At 45.0% G+C, this 24,991-nt stretch overlaps 1 protein-coding gene across 1 annotated transcript in view; it reads left to right on the top strand.

Moving 5' to 3' along the window:
• The first annotated feature begins 22,455 nt into the window (after nucleotides 1-22,455).
• Nucleotides 22,456-24,991, top strand: part of tma16 (translation machinery associated 16 homolog) — a 43,658-nt gene continuing 41,122 nt past the window's right edge. Inside the window, exon 1 of the mRNA XM_080199656.1 lies at nucleotides 22,456-22,479. Within this exon, the coding sequence (XP_080055782.1) occupies nucleotides 22,477-22,479 (3 nt within the window). The 5' untranslated portion in view covers nucleotides 22,456-22,476. The remainder of the gene's footprint in view (nucleotides 22,480-24,991) is intronic.

Genomic DNA, 24,991 nt, shown 5'->3' with positions numbered 1-24,991 from the left:
CTGGGAAAGGAACTTCAGCATAATGTGTTGCCTCCCTGGTGCCAGGGCCAAGGATGTCTCTGTACAGGCATGGGACATTCTGAAAGGGGAGGGTGAACAGCCAGAAGTCATGGTACACATTGGTACTAACGACAAAGGCAAGAAGAGTGACAAGGTCCTGCAAGAGGTAGTAAGTTAGGATTGAGATCTCAGGATTACTTCCTGTGCCACGTGCCAGTGAGGCTAGGAATAGGAAAATGGTTCAACTAAACTCGTGGTTAAAGAGCTGGTGTAGAAGGGCGGAGTTCAGATATTTTGCGTATTGAGATCTCTTCTGGGACAGATGGGATCTGTGCAAAAAGGACAGATTACACCTAAACTGGAGGGGAACCGATATCCTGGCAGGTAGATTTGCGAGAGTCACTCAGGAGGGTTCAAATTAATATGGCAGGAGGATGGGGATGGGGGAGTTGCATTACTAGTTAAGGAGAATATCACAGTTGCACTGAGGAAGGACATCTTGGAGGGTGCAGGCAGCTAGGCAATATGGGTGGAGCTCAGGGACAGAAAGGGTGCAGTGATAATGTTGGGGGTTTATTACAGGCTTCCCAACAGCCAGCTGTAAATAGAGGAGCAGATATGCAGACAGCTTTTGGAATGATGCAAAAACAACACAGTTGTCGTGGTAGGTGATTTTAATTTTCCCTATATTGACTGGGATTGATTGACGGGGCAGAATTTGTAAGGAATGTCTAGGAGAGTTTCTTGAAATAGTATGTAAATAGTCCAACTTGGGAAGGAGCCATATTAGACCTGTTACTGCGGAATGAGCCTGGCCAGATGATTGAAGTTTCAGTAGGAGAGCATTTCAGGAATAGTGTTCATAATTCCATAAGTCTTAAAGTGATTTTGGATAAGGACAAGAGTGATCCTTGGGCAGAAGTGTTAAACTAGGGGAAGACTAACAGCACGAACATTAGGCAGGATCTGGAGAGTGTAGATTACATGGCTCGAACATCCAATGAAATTACTTTTGGATAACACCATGATGCTTAACTTATTTGACAAGTTCCGAACATAGCAGCCATATAAATCAGAGCCACGGGGTCTCGGTTAATGTAAACAACTGATCTTATCTGGCCAACACAGGAAGTTTCTTTGTTCTTTGTTGAAAAGATCACTTCAGGAGATCAGCACCATTGAGAAAAGATTCATACCAACATGCCACAGTCATCGTGCCATTGCTAAAATGAATGAAAATGGGCAGCTCTCAGATCAGAGCCTCTTTACGACTTGCTTTTTATAGGTTTTAATCTATAAATTGACCAAAATTCCCAGAGTGTTTAGCTCTCAGCCAGAATAGCCATGTTTAAAGCCACTAGTGCCATTATTCTTGTTAAATTATTGTTGCAGCTGTTCTTTCTCTGTCCACATATATGAACAAGTATTGGATCAATCATGAACAACTACAGGCAGAAGTTTTCTGATACCCAGAGTAGCAAAAGCTGGACGTTAGTCTGTGTTGATTGTTGGGACCCTGCCAAAGTTATGGCTCACACGTGTGCTGGGAAGTTTAAACTTCCAATAGGCTGATTAAGCAGGATGTGGAGATGCCGGTGTTGAACTGGGGTAAACACAGTAAGAAGTCTCCTAACACCAGGTTAAAGTCCAACAAGTTTAAAGTCCAAATAAACCTGTTGGACTTTAACCTGGTGTTGTGAGGCTTCTTATTGATTAAGCAGCCCAAGACTCTCCACGAATGTTTCTAACACTCAGCTCAGGATTGAAGACATTGGTCAGATGTGTAGGCCTTGACTGGATACTTACCCTGGAAATGCTACACTGGTTAACATCCAGTCTAGCTCAGTGATTAGCCAGTGTAACCAGCACCATGACTGACCATCACTCCTCCCGCTTAGGCAATTCAGCTGCCAGCACCCACAGACCCAACTGCACATCCCCCAACCTGATGAACCCTGCCCACAACCAAACTGACTTAACTAGCCCCTGACCCCAATACTGACCTGATTAAATCACCCTGCCAACCTGACATTACCCACACCCTATCCACACTCCCCACCCAACCACACCAACTGGCCTGACTGCCCATCAGACTCAACTACCCCAACTACCTGACTGCCATATCAGCCACTCGATGCACCCATTCACTGAAAGACTTGAGACCTTAAAGGCTTTAGTAAATACATCAGATGGTGCTGTTAAAAAGGGGCTTATGCTCTCTTTTGCTTGACTGTCCTGCGCTCACTGACTTACTTGGAGAGGCTGCATCGGTCCATTTTGGGAAGTCTCAGTTGAAAATGGGCAGTTCCATTGGAGTGCAGAAACATAAGAAACTAGAAGCAGGAGTAAGCAATTCTGCCCTTCCAGCCTGCTCCACTATTTATCTTGATCATGGCTGATCATCAAATTCAAAATTCTGATCCTGTCTTCCCCCATATCCTGTGATCCCTTTATCCCCAAGAGCTATGCCTAACTTCTTCTTGAAATCACGCAACATTTTGGCCTCAACTACTTTCTGTGGTAGTGAATTCCATATATTCACCACCCTCTGGGTGAAGAAATTACTCCTCGTGTCAGTTCTAAAAGGTTTACCCCCTACCTTCAAATTATGACCCCTTGTTTTGGACACTCATGCCATTGGGAATATTCTTTCTGAATCTACCCTATCTAATCCTGTTAGAATGTTCTATGTTTCTATGAAATCTCACTTACCTAAACTCCAGTGAGTACAATCCTAACCGACTTAGTCTCTCCTCATATGACAGAGCAGCCATCCCATGAACCAGCCTGGTAAACCTTCACTGCACTTCCTCTATAGCAAGGACATCTTTCCTCAGATAAGGACAACAAAACTGCACACAATGCAGTTGTCCAGATGTGGCCTCACCAACAACTGCAATTGCAGTAAAACATCACTATTTCTATACTCAATTCCTCTTATAAATTCCAGGATACTAAATAATTTTTTTACAACTTTCTCAATCTGTCCTGCCACCTACAATGCACTGTGTTGCAATTTTAGTATTTATTTTATATTGTCTCTCCATGTTCATCTTACCAAGAAGGATCACTTCACAATTCTGTGTGTTAAATTTCATCTTATGAAGTCTCACAACACCAGGTTAAAGTCCAACAGGTAGCAAACACCACTAGCTTTAACCCGATGTTGTGAGACTTCTTACTGTGTTTACCCCAGTCCAACACCGGCATCTCCACATCATGACTTAAATTTCATCTGCCACGGTTTCACTTCATGCTATGTCTTTTCACAGCTCAAACATTCCAAGTTCTGTATCATCTGCAAATTTTATAATTGTGTCCTCCACACCAAGGCCTAAATCATTAATAAATAAAGAAAAGCAGTGGGTTCAACACTGACCCTTTGGGGAACTTCCCTATAACCATTCTTCCAGTCTGATAACAGCGATTAACCATGGCCTAAATTCACTCAGCCAATTTTGTATCCATATTGCTATTGTCTCTTTTATTCCATGAGCTATAACTTTGCTCACAAGTTTGTGGTGTGGCATTGAATCCAAGCCTTTTGGATGTCCAACTACACTACATCAGCAGCAGTACCCTCAGCAATCATCTCTGTCACATCTTCAAAATCTCTAGCAAGTTAGGTAAATGCAATTTTCTCCAAACAAATCCTGCTGGCTTTCCTCAATTAAACTGTGTTTGTCCAAGTATTATTAATTTTGTTTCTAACTACTGTTTCTAGAGGGTTGCCACTGGCCTGTAATTGCTGGCTCATGTTTACAATTTGTAATTTTCCAGACCTCTGGTATCTCGTCTGAATCTGAACAAGACTGGCAGACTATGGCTAGCACCCCTGAAATTTCCATTCTCAATTCCTTCAATGCAACTCATCTGGTTCCAGTACCTTGTCATCTTTCATTTCTGACTGAAAGTCTGTCCGACACTTCTGCCTTACTAATTTAAAATCTTCAATTTCCCCCTCAATCATTATATTCTGGGCAATATCTCCTTCCTTGGTACAGACAAATGTTTAGGTATTCACTTGGTATCTCAGCCATATCCCCAGCCTCCATGTGTAAGTGTCTCTGCCAGCACCATCCCTGACCCCCAACCCCCATGCCCCCAATCTTTTCTCTCTGCACCCCTCCCACCACTTCTCCCCCCTCAAACCCTGGTCTTCTCATGCTGGCTGCATCATCTCTGCACCCATCACTTGGCCTTTTGTCTCCCCCTACCCACCTCTCCCCCCCTCCCCTCTCTTCCCTCCTCCCCTCTCCCTCTTCTCCTTCTCCCTCCCCCTCTCTCTCCTCTCCTTCCCGCTCCTTCACCCCCACCTCTCTCTCCCTCTCCTCCTTCCAACCAGATGAGATGCAATGAAGGATATTGAACGAAGTGAGAATGGAAATTTCAGGGTTGCTAGCCATAGTCTGCCAGTCTTGTTTAAATTCAAAGGAGATGCCAGAAGTCTGGAGAATTACAAATTGTAAACATGAGCCTAGCAATTACAGGCCAGTGGCAACCCTCTAGAAACAGTAGTTCCCTCCCTCATTCTTAGTCTTGGTGCTATTCTCCCTCCTGCTCTCTCATCGAAGCACTTGGAGCTGCCGATGGCCACCAGGCAGTAGGAAGAAAGCTTTTTAGGCAGCGGAATGCATCCAGCATTATTACTGACCAGAGGATCTCAGCCACAAATGGCTCGTCACAATGATAAACCTTCACACTGTGTTTGATGGTATCAGATGAAATTTTGAATCTACCATCACCAAAGCTGATCCTTTGAAATTTGCAGACGGGGAAGTACTCACTGATGGGAACAAGCAAATAGCCTTCTGAATACAGCACCACAGAGAGCTACACTGGCATGAGATGGATATCTCTCTGCCTGTGCTTGATGATCTTCTATAGCTTGCTGTCACATATTGACAGCCAGGAATGATAATAACAACTGGGACAATTCATTTCTTAGCATCACTAGGAAGATGGTTGTCACAGTATTTTAAATCAGATTCCATCAATTAACTGACAGAATATACCTGGAGAGACAATATAGCTTCAGCAAAGGCAGATTTGCTGTAAACATGATCTTCATCCTGAGTCAGCTTCAAGAGATGTGGAGAACGTCTCAAAGGTAAAACTTTCCAGATTATTTCTGTGCCACATGTAAGTGAATTCATGCCTGGAAAGATGGTGTGTAAATGAGAGCTTTAGATTTCTCAGATACTGGGCCAAGTTTTGGCAGAGAAGGGATGGTGAGCCACATGGCTTTACCTCAACAGGTCTGGAAGCAATACTGTGACAGGAAGGTGTGCTTGTGCTGTTGGAGAGGTTTAGACTAGCTTGTAAAGGGGATGGGAACCTGAATGTACATTCAGAAGAGAAGCAAAGCCGGAAATCAAAGCCAGAAAATCAGTGAGCAAGTAATGACAGCAGAGAAAACAAAAAATAGAAACAGACAGTGCTTCTTGGTATATTCTTCAACGCAAGGAGTCTAGTGAATAAGTCATTCATATAAATTGTACACAGTTGAGAACCCTCTGGCATAACACTCATTCCATCTTGCCAACCTGAAAAAGATTAATTTATGCCTATTCTCTGCTTCTTTTTAGCCAGCCAATCCAAACATATCTATGCCAATATGTTACCCCGTGTGGTAGAGTGGCCTTTTTAATGGGTATTCCTTTGTAGGAGCATACGACCAGGTCAGGACCAATGAAGCACAAGCATGTGAACCTGGGCCTATCAGGAAAAAGAGTAGGCATTCCCGGGGCTGGAAGGTTCAGCTGGAGTCAGGGTATAGTTAGGTGGAGACCTATAATAGTTGTGTTGTTAAACCCTTCATTGCATATAGTTCTTCTCAGTCAATAAGTGCTTTAGTTTGTTATTTGCCTCATCAAGTCACTTCGAGTTACTCCACTGGTGCTGAGGACAAACCAAATCAGTCATTGAAAGCTGCAGTGTAGTAGAGTAACAGGGGGAGGAGAGTGATCACTTGAAGCTGAAATTCAGATGAGAAAAGGTACAGACCCAGTTTTAAAGAAGTTCTTATTTAGGAAAATAGAGTCATTTGATCTTGAGATCAAGAGTTGGGGGCAGTACATTGAGAGACTGGCAGTTTTTCAAGGCTAACAAAATAACAGTTGAGGAGACAGTAAACATGAAACTGCTCACAATCTGTGGCCCGTAGGCTTACAACTTGTTGATTTGAAGGTGCCAAGACAAAAACTTACGACCAGTTAGTCACTTTAGTTAAGGATCACTGCAACCTCCCAATCTTTCATTATCATGCAAAGATAGAAATTCCACTCTGCAGTTGAAGAGCCAGGAGGGACAGTCTCTGGCTTTGTGGCGAGACTTCAATGGCTAGCTGAGCACTGTGAATTAGAGCCTTCACTGGGAGACATGTTGAGGGATTGTTTGGTTTGTGGGATCATCACCCCAATACCTAAAAGAAACTGCTTGCTGACGTAAGATTTCACTGGAAAAAGCAGTACAGATGGCCCAAGTGACTGCATGTGCTGAGCAAAGCATGTGTGAGCTGCAAGGTGTTCAGAATGAAGTGAATCAGTTATGGCAGGATGAGGCTGCAGCTAGGAACAACCTGATTAAGGGTACAGCAGATCCTGAGCTGAGCACTGTGAATTAGGGTCTTCACTGGGAGACAAGTTGAGGGATCGTTTGGTTGTCAGCTCCTTTCCCGGTGGTAGGGGATACGAACACTGACAACGGTGGGATCAGAAGATTTTGCCACTGGCCAACGGTGGGTCACATCTGCCGCCAAAAATTCAATCATATTTTGGTCCCTGTTACCTAAGGGCACATTTTTTAATCATTAATCATGATCATTAATCAATCCCACTTTGTTGCACAATACCAGGTCTAGTACAGTCTGATCTCTGCTTGACTCCAGAACATGCTGTTCTAAGAAATTATCCCAGAAACATTCTAGGCTACCTTTACCCATTTGACTTTTTGAAGTCTATGTGGTGATTAAAATCTCCCCATAATCACTGTACCTTATTGTCACACTCTCACCTTTTCTTCCTTTATGCTCCACCTTTTGATTCTGTGAGTATGACTGTGCCAAGCCATTGTTTGACTAGTCTGTGAGAGGATCTCCTATTTTTGACAAGTTCACAGATGTTAGTAAGGAGAAGTTTGCAGGGACAACAGGCTGAGTTTGCTATTGTCATTTCAAGTACCTTGGTCAATGCCAGGAAGCCCATCTGGTTTCACTCCTTTGAAACTTTATTTCATGGTTTGATATGTTTCAGAGTCAACCGCATTACCCTGGGCTGCAGTTACATAGTAAGGATGGCAGATTTCCTTCCCAGCACAGATACTCACACCTTGGCGGGATTATTAAGTAGACAGGCTTCACTACTGAATGCCTCACAGCTGAAGATCCACAGCAGGCAGAGGCAAGAACGTCCCAGGAAACCAGCAGTCAGAGGGGTGCTGGAGGCCCCTGGCTGATGTTGTGGCCTTGGATCCCGTCATCCTAGAGCTGCTGGAACTGCAAAGGCAAGCATCAGAAGGGATGATAGATCTCTTCTCGGAATGCAAGGCTGACAGGATGAGTCCCAGCATCTTATGTCGGAGGAGATGCTGCTGTCACTTCAGTGCAATGAAGCCAAAGCCATGAAAGTGGCATCCAATTTGGTGCAGGATGTGTCGTCCATGGCAGGAGATGTCCACGCTGTTTTTCAGCTCATAACTTCCATGTTTGAGGACTTCAATGGCATGTTGCAAGCACTGGTGGGAATCCATGAGCATTTGCACAAGGGGACAGTGGAAATACTGGACCTCATTCTAACTGCCCCTTTATCCCATGGAGGACTCACTGAACACCCGAAGGGATGAGAATCATCTGGTTCACAGTCCCAGGCCTTCCTCCCGGTGTGGACTGTCCAGCCTTTCTTAGGTCCCCCTTCTGATGAGGGCAGCACTGCAATACCCACGCTGCCTGAAAGCAGGCCTGAACCCTCAGATCCAACCCCCAGAGGACATTCACCAAGGTCATCTTAGGGCAACAGGGCACAGAAGTCAGCAGTCCTCCTCAACCTCAGCTGTGAATCCTGGAGAAGCACCGAGACATTGTGGAAGGGTGAAGAAGGTTAAGATATAATAGGCACTTAGGTGGCACGAATGAAAGTAGGTTGAGGTGCAAAGAGGTCACCGTTGTATATAGGTACAAATAATAAATCACTCTGTTCACTCTCAAAGCCCCCACTCTGTCATTTCAGGCCACCAAGCTCGGCGGACCCTTGCACACACCCAGTGCTTTATTCCTGTTTATTCCTGAGAAAGTCACAACCAGGACAATAGTTCTGCAGACCGTTTCTGATATCTGCCTTATGAAGGGCTCAGATAACAGGTTCCACCTGTGGAAGCCATTGCTTGTTACCAAGGGAAGTCACATTCAATGAGCCCCCAGAGATTCCCCATGGCACTCATTGGGGTTATCACAGTCCCAACTTTCATAGCACTAAAGTGTATTGGAGAGAATGCATCACAACAAGATAACAAGATCTGCATCCTGATGAAGCACATCAAAAATATTGCCAGACATGATATTGAATATGGGGTGTCGTACCAGCCATTCTTCCTTACCAGGGGTTCTCCACAGTGCAAACTATGTGCTGCTAATATTTGAATTGAAATAAGTTCTACGTTCTTGGGCTTGATGTTTTAAAGGGTGAATCTTTGTCCCCAGACTGTGCAACTAGATTTAGCTCTGGATATTAAACTGGCATGCTGAAATCCTCCAGCTCTTGTAACTCTTGCGACAACAGTTATCTTGAATTTTGAAAGGTTTGCAAGTAGCTTTTGAAGCAATTCCCTAGAGGGCAGTTTCATTCTTTGGGGTCTTCAATGCTGCGCAGTTAACAGCCTTGCATGAGAACAACAAACACCCTCCCACTGCTGGACCTGAGAGTCAGACTTCACAGAGAAGTGCATTTAAACTTCGTTCCAGTAGTACCTGTGGCCTCACACCATTGACAGAGTAAGAGTTGTCAGTCTCACTTCATTCGCTCTCTTCCAAGTGAGAGAGTCCTTATGTGTCATGAGGCATGGTAGCTCCCCTTTGCTGATACACCCACACTGCCCTTGCAGCCTGGCCTCTCACAAAGCAGGGCTCCAGGACCTCATAGTCACACCCAGTGCTGCCCCTCTGTTGTGGCCGCTTTCCACCCAGTTTGCAGCTCCAACAAGGAAGGGCACCCACTCAGTTACTGTTTGAACACTGATGCAGCATGGAGGAACCAGGAAGTGATGTCTGCTTGGCAGCCAACATTCAGAGCATGGGATGACCTGATATGAAGAGAAGGTAAGGCCCCTGTGCTACTTACCCACAGCCCTAAAATCCCTTCCCCTTCTCCCAATGGTGATGACAATGACCCTCAGCCCCAGTCCTGAGCTGAAATTGTGTGTGCATCCCCAGCATTTTCTCTGGTGTTCCTTGCATGTTGGACTGCCCGAGAAATAATGCCCGTCTGTGCTCTCACTTCTGATATCTCCCTCTGAGATGATGGCACCAGGCTCATACTTATGTAGATCTGTTCCGATATCACACCAGTCACAGCTGAGTATTTGGTGTTGGCTCAATTTCCAGCATGGGTGCTCACTAATGATATGCTGGTGCATTCAAATTAGGTTCCTGCCCTTCCCTGGCATGTTCCACGTCACTCCACCAGTGAGGTCAACTCAAAATCAGAAAGTGCAATCTCCCTGGTGGGAATCATGTTTTTCTAACCTCTCTGTATTTTGAGCCCACGCTGCCATTGCCATGGACAGAGAGAATGGGCTCCAGATCCTGCTCAATATTACCATTTTACATCAAACCATCAGCCCATGTATTCACAGATTACTTTCGTGATTTACTGGTATTTATTTTATGCCAATCCTGAAAATTATTATCCTGAGGCCAACTGATTAAATGGTTTTCTTTCACAAAACAATGCATATTCTTGGTTCCCGAATCATTTAACACTTTTTAGATCTGATTCAATTATATTCTCTATTGGTGCGCATGTAAATACCTTCAACATCTTCTGGTCCCAATACTCTACATTAGTCAAATTGATAATGTTATTGATTTTATCCTTTAGCTTCTACAGAACATCTATTAACTTGCTCACTGATAACACTGTTTTTAGTCCTTCATTAAGGTCACCTTGAGTGATCAGTCCCTGGGGCAGACTTTTCTGCACATTGCCTCATCAAGTTCCCATAATGATTCAAGCTCTATTCAGTTTCATGCTGCTGTTCCTGCTACAGCTTCCATAGCTCACCACTTAAAGAAATATCTGCTGTTTGGTTTTGCATTCCAAATCAATTAAAAAAAAACATTTAGAAAGTTACATGGGTAAGATTGTTATCGAAAGATATGGGCCAAATGCCCATATTGGGACTAACTTAATGGTAAAAATTGGGCAGCGTGGACAAGTTGGGCCAAAGATGGATGCTGTAAATCTCTATGACTCCATGTGATTCAACTAAATGATTACTTGCACTTCACTGATTAAAATATGCACAAGTTTCTGGATCAAAATAAAATAATATCGTATAGAGATTCGACAGGCCTTGGGAGTGATCACATCTGATAGGTTAAAATCTTTATGTAATATACATTATACATTACCTCATTGATGGATTCTGATAAGTGTCAGCAGCAGACAATCATAAGGTCAGAAATGGGGATGTTCGCTGATGAATGTTCAGTGTAATTTGTGATACCACAGATGCTGGAAAAGTCCATGTCCAAACACAGCAAGACTTGGACAATTTCCAGGCCTTGGGATCACAAGTGGCAAATAATATTCATGTCACACAAGTGCCAGGCAATGACCATCTCCTTTCAGAGCCTGACCGGAGATGTCACTGGCATTTCCCAGTCTGCAGTCCATACGTGTGTCAAGCAGGTCACCGAGGCCCTGTATGCCCGGGCTGGGCAGTCCATCAAATTCAACCTGGACCAGGCCCATCAGGAAGCCCGGGCTGTGGGGTTCATTGCAATTGCAGGGATGCCAAGTGTGCAGGGGGTTGACTGTATGCATGTTGTCCTCAAGGCCCCCCGACAGAATCTATGACAATTTGTCAATAGGAAGGGGTTCCACTCCCTGAATGTACAAATCGTGCGTGACCACATGACCATCATGCACGTCTGCACCAGACATCCAGGCAGCATTCATAACAGCTTCATTATAAGGAGGACCAACATCCCGCAAGCATTTGAGGAGGAGCCCAGGCTGCGGGGTGGCTCCTGGGTGATATGGGTTACCCACTTCGGACATGGCAGATGATGCCTGTGCAGAGGCCTGTGACTGAGGCGGAGACCCAGTACGACGAAGCCCATGTAGCCACACGCACCACAGTAGACAGGTGCATTGGGCTCCTCAAGATGCTGCTCAGGTGCCCAGACCGATCCGGAGGGGCCCTCCAGGACAGCCGCCGATCTCCTCCCACATAGTGGTGGTATGCTGTGCACTGCACAATCTGGCTCTGCAGCAAGGTGACCTCTTGGAGGAGGAAGTGGACTGGGAGGAGGAGGAGGTAAGGGAGGAGAAGGAAGAGGAAGCTGAGGGCGCTGTGGAACACCTGCCAGGTGGTGCAGGGCTGGCAGCGCAGCTGAGGCATGTGAGGGAGGCTCCGATAACCAAGGGATGGTGATTGTGGGTTCCATTCCACCCCGCCTGAAAAATGCCTTCCAGTTATCCTGCACTTTGTCACGCCAGAGTGGTGAGCCTGGGTACTCTGTGCTCACGAAATATTTTCCAGGCAGGAGAGTAATGATGATTCGATAAGCACTATTCAGATGATGCCCTGGTGCAAACCAGTCTGACGCCTGCCTGAGATCCATATGCACGCTAGCACCTGGATCCATGCCTGTCTAGTGGGTAAGGGATCTGAAACCCCCATACAGGGCCCTGAGGCAAGTCGGTTGGGGGATGAAAGGTCATCGCCCGTGGGGTATGAGTGACACTGCATTGAGGGGCCATCCCAACTGATATCAGCATGATGCATCCATCAGTTGATTGTCAATGGAGTGTCTGCAAATTTTCCTCAAAGTCTGCCTGAAAAATTGTGCAAGTGTGAGCAACTGTTTCATCAATTGTACCAATGCTGAGAAACCAACAACGTAGCCCACATGCCATTTTAAGGACTCCACCATTTATCCGTTTCCCCTTGAACCATTTACCTTTAACATTCCGGGCAGAATTCTTCAATTTTATTCTTTTAATTTGTGCGAGAAGGAGTTTAGTATTTAGAAAGATTAATTATTATACTTTCATATGTCACACTGTAAATTAGCTTTGCATTTTTACTTGACAAGACTGGTTTTAAAATAAACTAAAAATGTTGTTTTTGTAGAAACCTGGTCACTGAGTGGTCATTCTGACATTTGTAGGCAAAGCATATATTTGACTGTATAACTAGCTGGAAAAATCATTTAAATATATTTGTGATCCATGGTGCAGTGCAAATAGAGATGGACAGTGCACTCCCCTCATCTCAGAGACTACATCTCAAAAGTCTTTAATTAACTCTAAAGCAACTTGGGACAGGAATTTCTGGCTGCGTTTGCCAGAAATCCTGCCTGAGGTCACCGGACCTTTCCATTGTCCACCCCCTGCCCGTTACGATTCCTGTGGTGGGCGGAATGGGAAAATTCACCCCATAGGCTTTGGGTGGGATTTCTGATGGTGGAGATGGCGCATCATTAACAAAATTATCTGGTCCTGCCCAAGTCTATGGTGCTTTCTATGGCTCGCCCACCGCACCGTCTTTCATTACACCTGCATGCAGTCGGCAGACTGACTGTAGCAATGATGAATTTAGAGGCCCAATTCGGATTTTGTATGGATAATTAATCATAAAGCAATCAACTGATACAAATAAATCACAATATTTACAATATAATACAACCTTATCATTCTGACTTCTCTGGCACCAATAAAGCATAAATGTCATCTGTTCTTTTTACGCTAATGGCATTCTTTCCAGGATTTATTAATCAGACATCAACCAGCATCTCAGGAAAAATGTAGATTGAATTGTTGATCTGAGTTTATCAGAATGATACATGGTACAAATATTCAGTGGCCTTATCTCAAGAATTGATTGTTTCTCCTTCCCCAGAAGCTGTCATGCAGATTGTGTTGTACACTGTGTATTTAAGGACTCCACCATTTATCCATTCCCGTTGAACCATTTACCTTTAATATTCTGAGCAGAATTCCTCAATTTTATTCTTTTAACTTGTGTTCCATTTGATACTGTGGTACATTTGTACTAAATAACTATGGAAATAGTATTTTTGTAAAATTCTAATTGTTGCTTTTGGTGTGAGAAAAAATAGAAAATTAAGTAGAAAAGTGTAATTAATAAATGAAAACCCTCAAAAAAGTGCGACAGCAATATCTCAAGAGAAATCATATCTAGAAGCATTTACCTCATTGGATTGAGTTTCTATAAAAATCCTTTATGGAAAAAGCCCTCAATGTCATTTCTCTGGGATTTCAATGGACTTCTTCTTGCCAAAGTTGGGATGGATGATTGGGAATCCTCCCTCCGAGAAATTTTAGTTCCATGGTGTGTCTGCCTTCTGCAAAATTTTGAACAGAACCTAGGATGGAGTAGAATCATAGGATCCCTACAGTGCAGAAAGAGGCTATTCGGCCCATTGACTCTGCACCGAGAACAAACAGACCCAGGCCCTATTCCCAACACCCCACATATTTATCCTGCTAATCTTCCGGACATTAAGGGGCAATTGAGCATGGCCAAATTAAACATGGATCCTGAACTTCCTAACTCACAGACCAAAATCAGTAAAGATAGGCAACAACACCTTCTCCACAATGATCCTCAACACCGGTGCCCCACAAGGCTATGTTCTCAGCCCCCTACTATACTCCTTATATACCTATGACTGTGTGGCCAAATTCCCCTCCAATTCGATTTTCAGTTTGCTGACGACACCACTGTAATGAATCAGATCTCAAACAGTGACGAGACAGAGTACAGGAATGAGATTGAGAATCTGGTGAACTATGTTGTAACAATAATCTCTCCTCAATGTCAACAAAACGAAGCAGATTATCATCAACTTCAGGAAGCATAAAGGAGAACTTGCCCCTGTCTACATCAATGGGAACGAAGTAGAAAGGGTTGAGAGCTTCAAGTTGGTGTCCAGGTCACCAACAATCTGTCCTGGTTTCCCCATGCCAAGACTATAATTAAGAAAGCCCACCAACGCCTCTACTTCCTCAAATGACTAAGGAAATTTGGCATGTCAGCTACGACTCTCACCAACTTTTACAGATACACCATAGAAAGTATTCTTTCGGTTGTATCACAACTTGGTTTGGCTCCTGCTCTGCCCAAGACTGCAAGGAACTACAAAAGGTCATGAATGTAGCCCAATTCATCATGCAAACCAGCCTTCCATCCATTGACTCTGTCCACACTTCCCGCTGCCTCGGCAAAGTAGCCAGTAAGGACCCTAAGCACCCCGGACATTCTCTCTTCCACCTTCTTCCTTTGGGAAAAAGATACAAAAGTCAGGTACCAACTGACTCAAGAACAACTTATTCCCTGCAACTGTCAGACTTTTGACTGGACTTACCTTGTATGAATTTGATCTTTCTTTACAGTCTAGCTATGACTGTAACACTACATTCTGCACTCTCTCATTTCCTTCTCTATGAACGATATGTTATGTCTGTATAGTTCACAAGAAGCAATACTTTTCACCGTATATTAATACATGTGACAATAATAAATCAAATCAAAAATCAAATGTGGGAGGAAAGTGGAGCACTCATAGGAAATCCACACAGACACATGGAGAACATGCAAACTCCACAGCCAGTTATCCAGAATTGAACCCAAGTCCCTGGTGCTCTGACGGAGCAGTACTAATCACTGTGTTGCCCTGTAAAACTTTGTGTAAAACCTTTTTTAAACAATCTCTCAGTGACAAATAGGGATTTCATTCCAGACTTTGTAAGAATAATAAACAGGCAATGGTGAGTCAACATCCTGCTTTGCATCACTCCCATTTTGTGTTACTTTAATTTATTTTGATGAGGCCAAAAATTCTCAAGCCTCTGGTGCATCAACACAGCATCAGAACTGTGTCTACTTTAGAATATAATGAAAATTGAGACTGCTATTTATATGTCAGTTTAAATTCAAAGGAGAATGTTGAGAAGTGCAGCATATTTAAATTTGTGCTACAAAATCTTATAAATGAGAACCCACCCCTTCAACCCCCCTCTGCTGCCTCCGCACATGCCACAACCAGCATTCCCCACCCAAACCTCCCAGCCACTCCACCCCCAACTTTCCCCCACCTCACAAACTTCCCACCCATCCAATACCACAACCCTCAAACCTGACAGTGTGGAAGAAAGCTCTACAGTGCAGGAAGATAACAAAGGACCAGTGAGGTAGCCATAAAAGTATCAATGTAATTTATCCTGGAGGTAATGCCTTTGGGGAGGTTTAACAATTTTTGTTGACCAGTTCAGGGAGAACCAATAACATATTTATGTACAGGTGAAGGCTTTACAGAGACTTGCAGCCTTGTGGCTGAGGCATCTCTCCTGAGCTGATTATCATAGAACTCCTACAGTGCAGAAGCTTGTTGACAAGACAAAGTGAGGTGGCAAAGTAACTGGAGAATGCAAAGAAGCTGTAAAGGGATATTGAACCATTCACTGATTGAACAATTAGGTGGTAGGTGGAGTATAATATGGGGAAGTGTGAAATTTTCCACTTTGGTAGGAAGAAAAGAAAGCAGGATATTTTTTTCAAAGATGAGCAACTAGTAAATGTTGGTATACAGAGGGAATTGGGAATTTTTTATACAAATTGCAGAAAGATTGATAGATTTTTATTTGGTCAGGGTTTCAACTGATGTGGCTCAAAGGTGGGTAAATGGAAAAGATCAGCACATTTAACTTACAGAGGAACAGACCTACTCATGTTTCTATACATTCTATATTCCTGCAGCGCGCAAGAACTGTGTTTGAGACTTTTTCAGGTACAGCAAGCTACTAGGAAAGCAAATGGCTTGATGGGCCAAATGGCCTTCTTCTGCACTGTAAAGATCCGGCAAAGATCTTGAGACACATGATTGCAAGTGGATTGAAATATAAACAACCCTGCTGTTTGTAATCTATATGTGTGATTTGGAGGAGAGTATAAGTGGTCTGATTATTAAGTTTATGGACGACACAAAGACTGGGGGAGCTGCAGATAGTGAGGAGGATTGCCTCAGTATACAGCAGGATATAGATAGTCTGGAGACTTCTGCAGAGAAATGGCAGATGGAATTTAATTCGGGCAAATGTGAGGTGATGCATTTTTGGAAGGTCTAATGCAGGAGGGAAGGAAACAGTAAATGGCAGAACCCTTAAAAGCATTAACATATAGAGGGATCTAGGCATACAGGTCCACAGTTCCCTGAAAGTGGCAACACAGGCGGACAAGGTGATCAAGAAGGCATATGGCATGCTTGCCTTCATCGTTCAGGGCACAGAGTATAAAAATTGGGAGCCATGTATAGAACTTTAGTTAGGCCACATATGGATTATTGCGTACAGTTCTGGTCGTCACACAAGCAGAAGGATGTAGAGGTTTTGGAGAGGGTACAGAGAAGGTTTATCAGGATGTTGCCTCTTTGAAGGATATTAGCTATGAGGAAAGATTAGACAAACTTGGTTTGTTTCCACTTAAATGTCAGAGACTGAAGGGTGTCCTGATTGAAGTTTACAAAATTATGAGAGGCATGGATAGAATGGATAGCCAGGGTAGAAATAACAATTACAAGGGGACATAGTTTAAGGTAAAAGGGGGAAAGTTTAAAGGAGATGTGAGAAGTAAGTTTTTTACACAGAGGGTGATAAGTGTCTGGAATGCACTGCCAAAGGAGGTCATAGAAGCAGATGCAATAGTACTATTTAAAAGGCATCTTGGAAGATACATGAATAGAGGGATACGGACTGTAAAGAGGTAAAAGGTCTTTAGTTTAAGCAGACTTCATGTGTCGGTGTAGATGTAGCGGGCTGAAGGTTTTGTTCCTGTGCTGTACTGTTTTTTGTTCTTATGAACATGGAAGTGTTGGTGCAATTATCTGGACATCAGTTAGCCCAGACCTGAAGTACAGTTTTGGTTCTTTAACTAAGGAAATTATATTTGTCTTGGAGGGATTGCAACAAATGTCCACAGGATTCCTTCCTCTGATGAGGAAATTGTCCTGTGAGGAGAGGTTGAGTATTATGAGCCTATATGCTCTGGAGTTGAGAAGGTTGAGAGGTAATCTCATTGGAAATGACAGAAAAACATGCATTTATAAAGTGTCTTTCATGACTACCAGACATCCCAAAGTACTTGAAACATTTAAAAATCTGAGAGGGTTTGACAGGATGGATGGTGAGAGACTCTTTCCTCTGGCTGGAGAGTCTAAACAAGGGGTTATTTTATTGTCTCAGGATAATATTGTCTCAAGGGGTCAAAAAAAACTGAGAGACAGGAAGGGCTCTTTTCACTCAGATGTTTGTGAATATTTGGAATTCTGTATTAGATGTCTATGGATGTTCAATTGTTAAGTATCTTCAGATTTTTGGGCTCAAAGGGAATGCAGAAAGATGGGGATAGGGTAGGACAGTGGATTTGACATGGAAGATCAATCATCATTTTATCGAATGGCACAGCAGGCTTGAGCAGCCATTTGGCCGACTGCTGCTGCCAGGATTTCTGTTCTTACATTATTCAACTGGTAGGCAGCAGATTGATAGCTGGAGGACACAGATTTAATTAAGATCACTGGTGAAAAAAATCGAGTTGGGGGATTTGGTGGTTAAGTGGGAAGAATTTATTTTTACCCAGCAGATAGTTATGATCTGAAATGCACTGCTTTTAAAAGTGGAAGGTGTAGATACAATGTAGTATTTAAAAAGAATTGGATATATACTTATAAGAAGAAATTTGGGATATAGTGGGTATTTTTTCCTTTATTCCTTCATGGGATGTGGATGTCATTGGCAATATTTGTTTCCTATCCCTAATTGTTCCTGAACTGATTGGTTTGGCAGACCATTTCAGAGGACACATTGCTGGAAGTCCGAAATCACATTTAGGCCAGTTCAGGTGAAGATGGCAGATCTCCTTTTCCTGAGAACATTAATGAAGCAGAAGGGTTTTTTATGATGATTGATTCATGGTCACCATCATCCAGACTAGCTTTCAATTCTAGATTTTATTGTGGCTGCCATGTTGGGATTTGAATCCATGTCTCCAGACAGTCTGGCTCTCTGGATTACTAGTCCACTGACATTATTATGATGCCACTGCTGTCATTCCATTTTCCCTTTCTTTCAAAGAACTGGCACAGGTATAGTAGGCCAAATGTTCTCCTTGTGTGCTGTATGATTCTTGAAACTATCAACTGTTACAGCATCCATAAAGTTTACAGGAAAAGTCTTTCAGATTTCGACTGCCCTTGTGTGAAAAATGCTACTTGATTTCACTCTGGAAAGTTTACTTCCTGTACCTTAACTCAATATAAGTCCTTTGCATCTATTATCCTGTGCTCACATTGGTTTCTGTTCCAACATATATTGATTGAACAAACTTGTCCTTCTTTTCAAATCCCTGCATAGTCTCACCTCTCCCTATCTCTGTAACCTTCTTTAGCCCAACTCACCCTACCGAAGCAGTTCAAAGGCCGGGAATTCTGTAGCGCGTATCCACAAGACACATGTCAGGAGTGCGATAGAGTTCTTGGATGAGTTCAGCTCATTCAACACTCAAGAAACTTGACACCACCCAGGACAATGCAGCCAACTAATCACTAGCTCACCCTCCACCATCAATGCACATTGGCAGCAATGTATACAATCTACATGAGACACTGAAGCAACTCACCAAGGCTCCTTTAATTCTTTCCCATCTTTCCTCTCCTGCCTTCAGATACTCATTAATACCTAGTTCTCTGACCAAACTTTTGAATGCCTGCCTTAATATTTCAAATGGCTTCGTGTCAATTTTTTTTGACAAGAAATTAACATGGGATATTTTAGTGCCACGTAAATGTCAGTTGTTTTTGTTCTTGAGTTGACCCTACTTTTATGGTTAAAGAAGAATGTGCCAAGCATGCAAAATCCAAGTAAATGAGTAAGTAAACAAGCCTTATTCACTAAGTTTATCCTGGAGATTGTGTCTTTAGGGTATTGATAGTGGTAGCTGTCCCTCTCCCCTCTGGCTGCCTCCCTGGCTAAGAATCAGATCTGGACAATTGTAGTGAGTTTATGGCAGTAACCTTTAGACAGGCCTCATATTTGCACATCAGATCAAATCTGCTCCGTGTCCCCACATTGAACTCACTCCCTGAGTTACAATCAAGTTAGAGAAAATACTTTTAGAAATGTTTTTTGGTTAATAACAATCAACCAAACAAAAAGGGATTAAGTCCTTTTAGAGTAGAAGATAATAAGATAGATAGAGGCAGCATTAGATTGGATAGTGATTGGTGGACGTGCAAAAGGAAGAATTATTGTGATTAATATAAAAACCCATTAAGAGCTAGAAAGCTTTAATCCATTCTATCAATAATTCTTTCTCAGGGGAACCGTTTTAATGGAACTAAAGTTTTGCACCATATATCAGGACTAGAGGGCACAGCCTCAAAATAAAGCAGGGGCAGTTTAGATCAGAGTTGAGGAGGAACTTCTTCACTCAAAGGGTGGTGAATCTCTGGAATTCTCTGCCCGTTGAAGTGGTGGAGGCTACCTTGCTAAATACATTTAAGTCACGGATAGATAGGTTTTTGATGGACAGGGGAATTAAGGGTTATGGGGAGGAGGCAGCAAAGTGGAACTGATCCACTTCAGATCAGCCATGATCTTATTGAATGGCGGCGCAGGCTCGAAGGGCTAGATGGCCTACTCCTGCTCCTATTTCTTATGTTCTTATATTGTTGAATAGCATAATATCTCTCTTGGTATACAATTGTAAAAAGTAAAGTGAAAGTTAAGTTTATTTATTAGTCACGAGTAAGGTTTACATTAACACTGCAATGAAGTTACTGTGAAATTCCCCTAGTCGCCACACTTCAGCACCTGTTTGGGTCAGTGCACCTAACCAGCACATGTTTCAGACTATGGGAGGAAACTGGAGCACCTGGAGAAAACCCACGCAGACACTGGGAGAACATGCAAATTCCACATAGACAGTGGTCCAAGCTGAGAATCCCTGGCACTGTGAGCAGCAGTGCTAACCAATGTGCCACCGTGGCGCCATTTGCCACTGTGCCGCCATTGTAGTTTGGTAACTCACTTGTCACAGCTTTACTTTAACAACAGTTGATTTTAGGTAGTAAATCATTAATTCCTTTATCTAAATTCATGTAATCAAATAGAAGGAAGCTCAAGTTGATTAACATCAAAATTAGTTATACAAGTCAGTATAACCACTAGCTAATCTGGAAAGTATAATTGGCAGGGCATTTCCTCATTATTCATTTAATATGATCGCATTTTACATACACAATTCAATACTTCATCTTAGAATACCCTTAGACGACACAGCTCCAACTCAGTGCTTAGCAGTTTGAAGAGAATGGTGATAAACCTAAAGCATAATTTAATTTCTTACCTTACAAGTACAATATGCAAGTCGCTCCTCTTCTTTTTACTTTTTTGATTAATATTTTCTTTTCCGGCTCCATGGATTGTTTTGTTAATATTCATAAAACAAGTATGTGTTTTACTTATTCTTGGAATATGGATGTCACTGGCTAGGCCAGCATTTATTGCCATCCCCAATTGCCCTTGAGATGGTGGCAATGAGCTGCCTTCTTGAACCACTGCAGTCCATCTAATGTAAGTATACCCACAGTGTTGTTAGGAAGGCAATTTCAAGATTTTGACCCAGCCACAGTGAAGGAACAACAATATAGTACTAAGTCAGAATGGCATCAATTTCTTTTGATAATGAACTAACATAGGATATTTTCGTGCCATATAAATGTCAGTTGCTTTTGTTGTTGGATTGACCCTACTTGTGTGGTTAAAGGACATGTCAAGCATACAAAATCCAAGTACGTAAGTAAACAAAGCGTTGTTCACTAATTTTATCCTGGGACTTGATTGACATGCCAACATGAGGTCTGTTATTATACTACCCTAACCTCATTACGATTGTCCAGATCTGACTTTTAGGTAGGAACTTGCAGATTGTGGTGTTCCCTTTGCATGTACTGAGTTCGTCCTGGTAAATGATAGGGATCACTGACCTCTAAGGTCTGGCAAAGGAAACTTGACAAGTTGCTGCAGTTAATATTGTAGATTGTACATTTTACTTGCACTATGCACCACTGATGGACTAAGTGAATGTGTAAGATTGTGGATGGAGCATATGATCAAATGGGTTGCTTTTTCATGGACACCATTGAATTTATTTAGCATTATTGAAGCTGCGTCAAGGCAGGTGGAGAATATTCCATCACACTCCTCACATGTGTTGTGGTAGACAATCCTCAGTGAGTGAAGAGGTGGTAACTTGCTGCAGAATTTCAGCTTCTGACCTGCTTTAGTAGCCACATTTACATGGGTTAGATCCAATCAAATTTCTGGTCAATGATATCTTCAGGATATTGGTGTTGGGGGATTAAGTGATGGAATTCAATTCAATGTCAAAAGGAGACGGTTGGATTCTCTCTTGTTGGAGATGGTGATTCCCTGGAAGTGTGTGGTGTGAATGTTCCTTGCCATTTATCACCTCAAGCCTGAATTCTGTCCAGGCTTGCTGCATGCAGTCAGGGACTGCTTCAGTGCCTCAGGAGTGAATAATAGTGAACATTGCATAATCATTAATGATCATCCTTTCGTTTGACCTTCATTGGTGTATCGCCTGAAGCTGGCTGGACCTAAGACATACACTGAGAAACTCCTGTAGCAATGTCCTGGGCTGAGCTGATTCACCTCCAACAAATACCTTGGAAAATGGTTGAGAGTACAAGAATTTAGAAGTTTTCCCTTATTCCCAAGGACTTTAATTTTGGCAGATTTTGCTGGTTCCACGCTCAATCAAATGCTTATTTGATGTTAGAGGAAATCATTCAGCATCAATACAAAAAGTGACCATTCCCCCTGGGACAGGCAGTGAATCCTATACCCAGGACACTGAGTGACCCCCTTCAGCCAGGACTCAGAGTGACATCTACCCCAATACAGAGCGTGAACCCACCTTCCCAGGACATACGGTGCCCTGTTGCCAGAAAACAAAGTGATCACTCCCGCCAGGGCAAAGAGTAACCCCGATATTCAGGACACCGCCCCCCCCCCGGACTGTAGACCCTGGCCCCCCCGCCCCGCTCCGCTCCGCTCTGCCTTTCCTTCTCCCAGAACCTCTGGTTCTGTCGCTGTTGTCGGGGGACCGGAAATAGCGAAACGCGTCACATTACTTCCGGCGGCCGGTTTGAGAATGGTGAGTGAGGGACTGGAGACGGAGCCGCGGGTAACCGGGTCAGGGGGCTTGCTGCAGTGCGGGTTCTCATTTGGGTCAGGGGGAAGGGGGGGTGCCCTCATTTGGGTCAGGGGGAAGGGGGGGTGCCCTCATTTGGGTCAGGGGGAAGGAGGGGGGAAGGAGGGGGGGTGCCCTCATTTGGGTCAGGGGGAAGGGGGGGGGGTGCCCTCATTTGGGTCAGGGGGAAGGGGGGGGGGTGCCCTCATTTGGGTCAGGGGGAAGGGGGGGGGGTGCCCTCATTTGGGTCAGGGGGAAGGGGGGGGGGGGTGCCCTCATTTGGGTCAGGGGGAAGGAGGGGGGGGGGTGCCCTCATTTGGGTCAGGGGGAAGGGGGGGGGGTGCCCTCATTTGGGTCAGGGGGAAGGGGGGGGGGTGCCCTCATTTGGGTCAGGGGGAAGGGGGGGGGGGTGCCCTCATTTGGGTCAGGGGGAAGGAGGGGGGGGGGTGCCCTCATTTGGGTCAGGGGGAAGGGGGGGGGGTGCCCTCATTTGGGTCAGGGGGAAGGAGGGGGGGGGGTGCCCTCATTTGGGTCAGGGGGAAGGAGGGGGGGGGGGTGCCCTCATTTGGGTCAGGGGGAAGGGGGGGGGTGCCCTCATTTGGGTCAGGGGAGGGGGGTGCCCTCATTTGGGTCAGGGGAGGGGGGGTGCCCTCATTTGGGTCAGGGGAGGGGGGGTGCCCTCATTTGGGTCAGGGGAGGGGGGGTGCCCTCATTTGGGTCAGGGGAGGGGGGGTGCCCTCATTTGGGTCAGGGGAGGGGGGGTGCCCTCATTTGGGTCAGGGGAGGGGGGGTGCCCTCATTTGGGTCAGGGGAGGGGGGGGTGCCCTCATTTGGGTCAGGGGAGGGGGGGTGCCCTCATTTGGGTCAGGGGAGGGGGGTGCCCTCATTTGGGTCAGGGGATGCCCTCATTTGGGTCAGGGGGAAGGGGGGGGTGCCCTCATTTGGGTCAGGGGGAAGGGGGGGGGGTGCCCTCATTTGGGTCAGGGGGAAGGGGTGCCCTCATTTGGGTCAGGGGGAAGGGGGGGGTGCCCTCATTTGGGTCGGAGGGGGTGCCCTCATTTGGGTCGGGGGAAGGGGGGGGATGCCCTCATTTGGGTCAGGGGGAAGGGGGGGGGTGCCCTCATTTGGGTCAGGGGGAAGGGGGGGGTGCCCTCATTTGGGTCAGGGGGAAGGGGGGGGTGCCCTCATTTGGGTCGGAGGGGGTGCCCTCATTTGGGTCAGGGGGAAGGGGGGGGTGCCCTCATTTGGGTCAGGGGGAAGGGGGGGGTGCCCTCATTTGGGTCGGAGGGGGTGCCCTCATTTGGGTCAGGGGGAAGGGGGGGGTGCCCTCATTTGGGTCGGGGGGGTGCCCTCATTTGGGTCAGGGGGAAGGGGGGGTGCCCTCATTTGGGTCAGGGGGAAGGGGGGGTGCCCTCATTTGGGTCAGGGGGAAGGGGGGGGTGCCCTCATTTGGGTCAGGGGGAAGTGGGGGGTGCCCTCATTTGGGTCAGGGGGAAGGGGGGGTGCCCTCATTTGGGTCAGGGGGAAGGGGGGGGTGCCCTCATTTGGGTCAGGGGGAAGGGGGGGGTGCCCTCATTTGGGTCAGGGGGAATGGGGGGTGCCCTCATTTGGGTCAGGGGGAAGGGGGGGTGCCCTCATTTGGGTCAGGGGGAAGGGGGGGTGCCCTCATTTGGGTCAGGGGGAAGTGGGGGTGCCCTCATTTGGGTCAGGGGGAAGGGGGGGGTGCCCTCATTTGGGTCAGGGGGAAGGGGGGGGTCGCCCTCATTTGGGTCAGGGGGAAGGGGGGGGGCGCCCTCATTTGGGTCAAAGTGTCATAGAGGCTTACAGCATGGAAACAGGCCCTTTGGCCCAACTTGTCTATGCTGGTCTTTTTTTTAAACCCTAAGCTAACCCCAATTGCCTGCATTTGGCCCATATCCCTCTATACCCATTGTACTCATATAACTATCTATATGCTTTTTAAAAGATAAAATTGTTCCTGCCTCTAGTGCTACCTCTGGCAGCTTGTTCCAGACACTCACCACCCTCTGTGTGAAAAAATTGCCCCTCTGGACACTTCGTATCTCTCCCCTCTCCAACCTATGCCCTCTAGTTTTAGATTCCTTAATTTTGGGAAAAGATATTGACTATCTACCTTGTCTATGCCCCTCATTATTTTATAGACCTCTATAAGGTCACTTCTCAGCTTCCTATGCTCCAGAGGAAAAAATCCCAGTCTATTCAGTCTTTCCTTATAACGCAATCCGTCAAGTCCCGGTAGAAAATCTTATCTGCACTCTTTCTAGTTTAATAATATCTTTTCTATAATAGAGTGACCAGAATTGCACACAGTATTCCAAGTGTGGCCTTACCAATGTCTTGTACAACTTCAACAAGATGCCCCAAATCCTGTATTCAATGTTCTGACTGATAAAACCAAGCATGCCAAATGCTGCCTTCACCACTCTGTCCACATGTGACTCCACTTTCAAGGATC

The sequence above is a fragment of the Carcharhinus amblyrhynchos genome, chromosome 1 (assembly GCF_965287045.1).
Source record: "Carcharhinus amblyrhynchos chromosome 1, sCarAmb.v2.hapA, whole genome shotgun sequence".
Classification (NCBI taxonomy): Eukaryota; Metazoa; Chordata; class Chondrichthyes; order Carcharhiniformes; family Carcharhinidae; genus Carcharhinus; species Carcharhinus amblyrhynchos.
The sequence above is the reverse complement of the archived record's forward strand: the minus strand, read 5'-3'. Positions and strand labels throughout refer to the sequence as shown.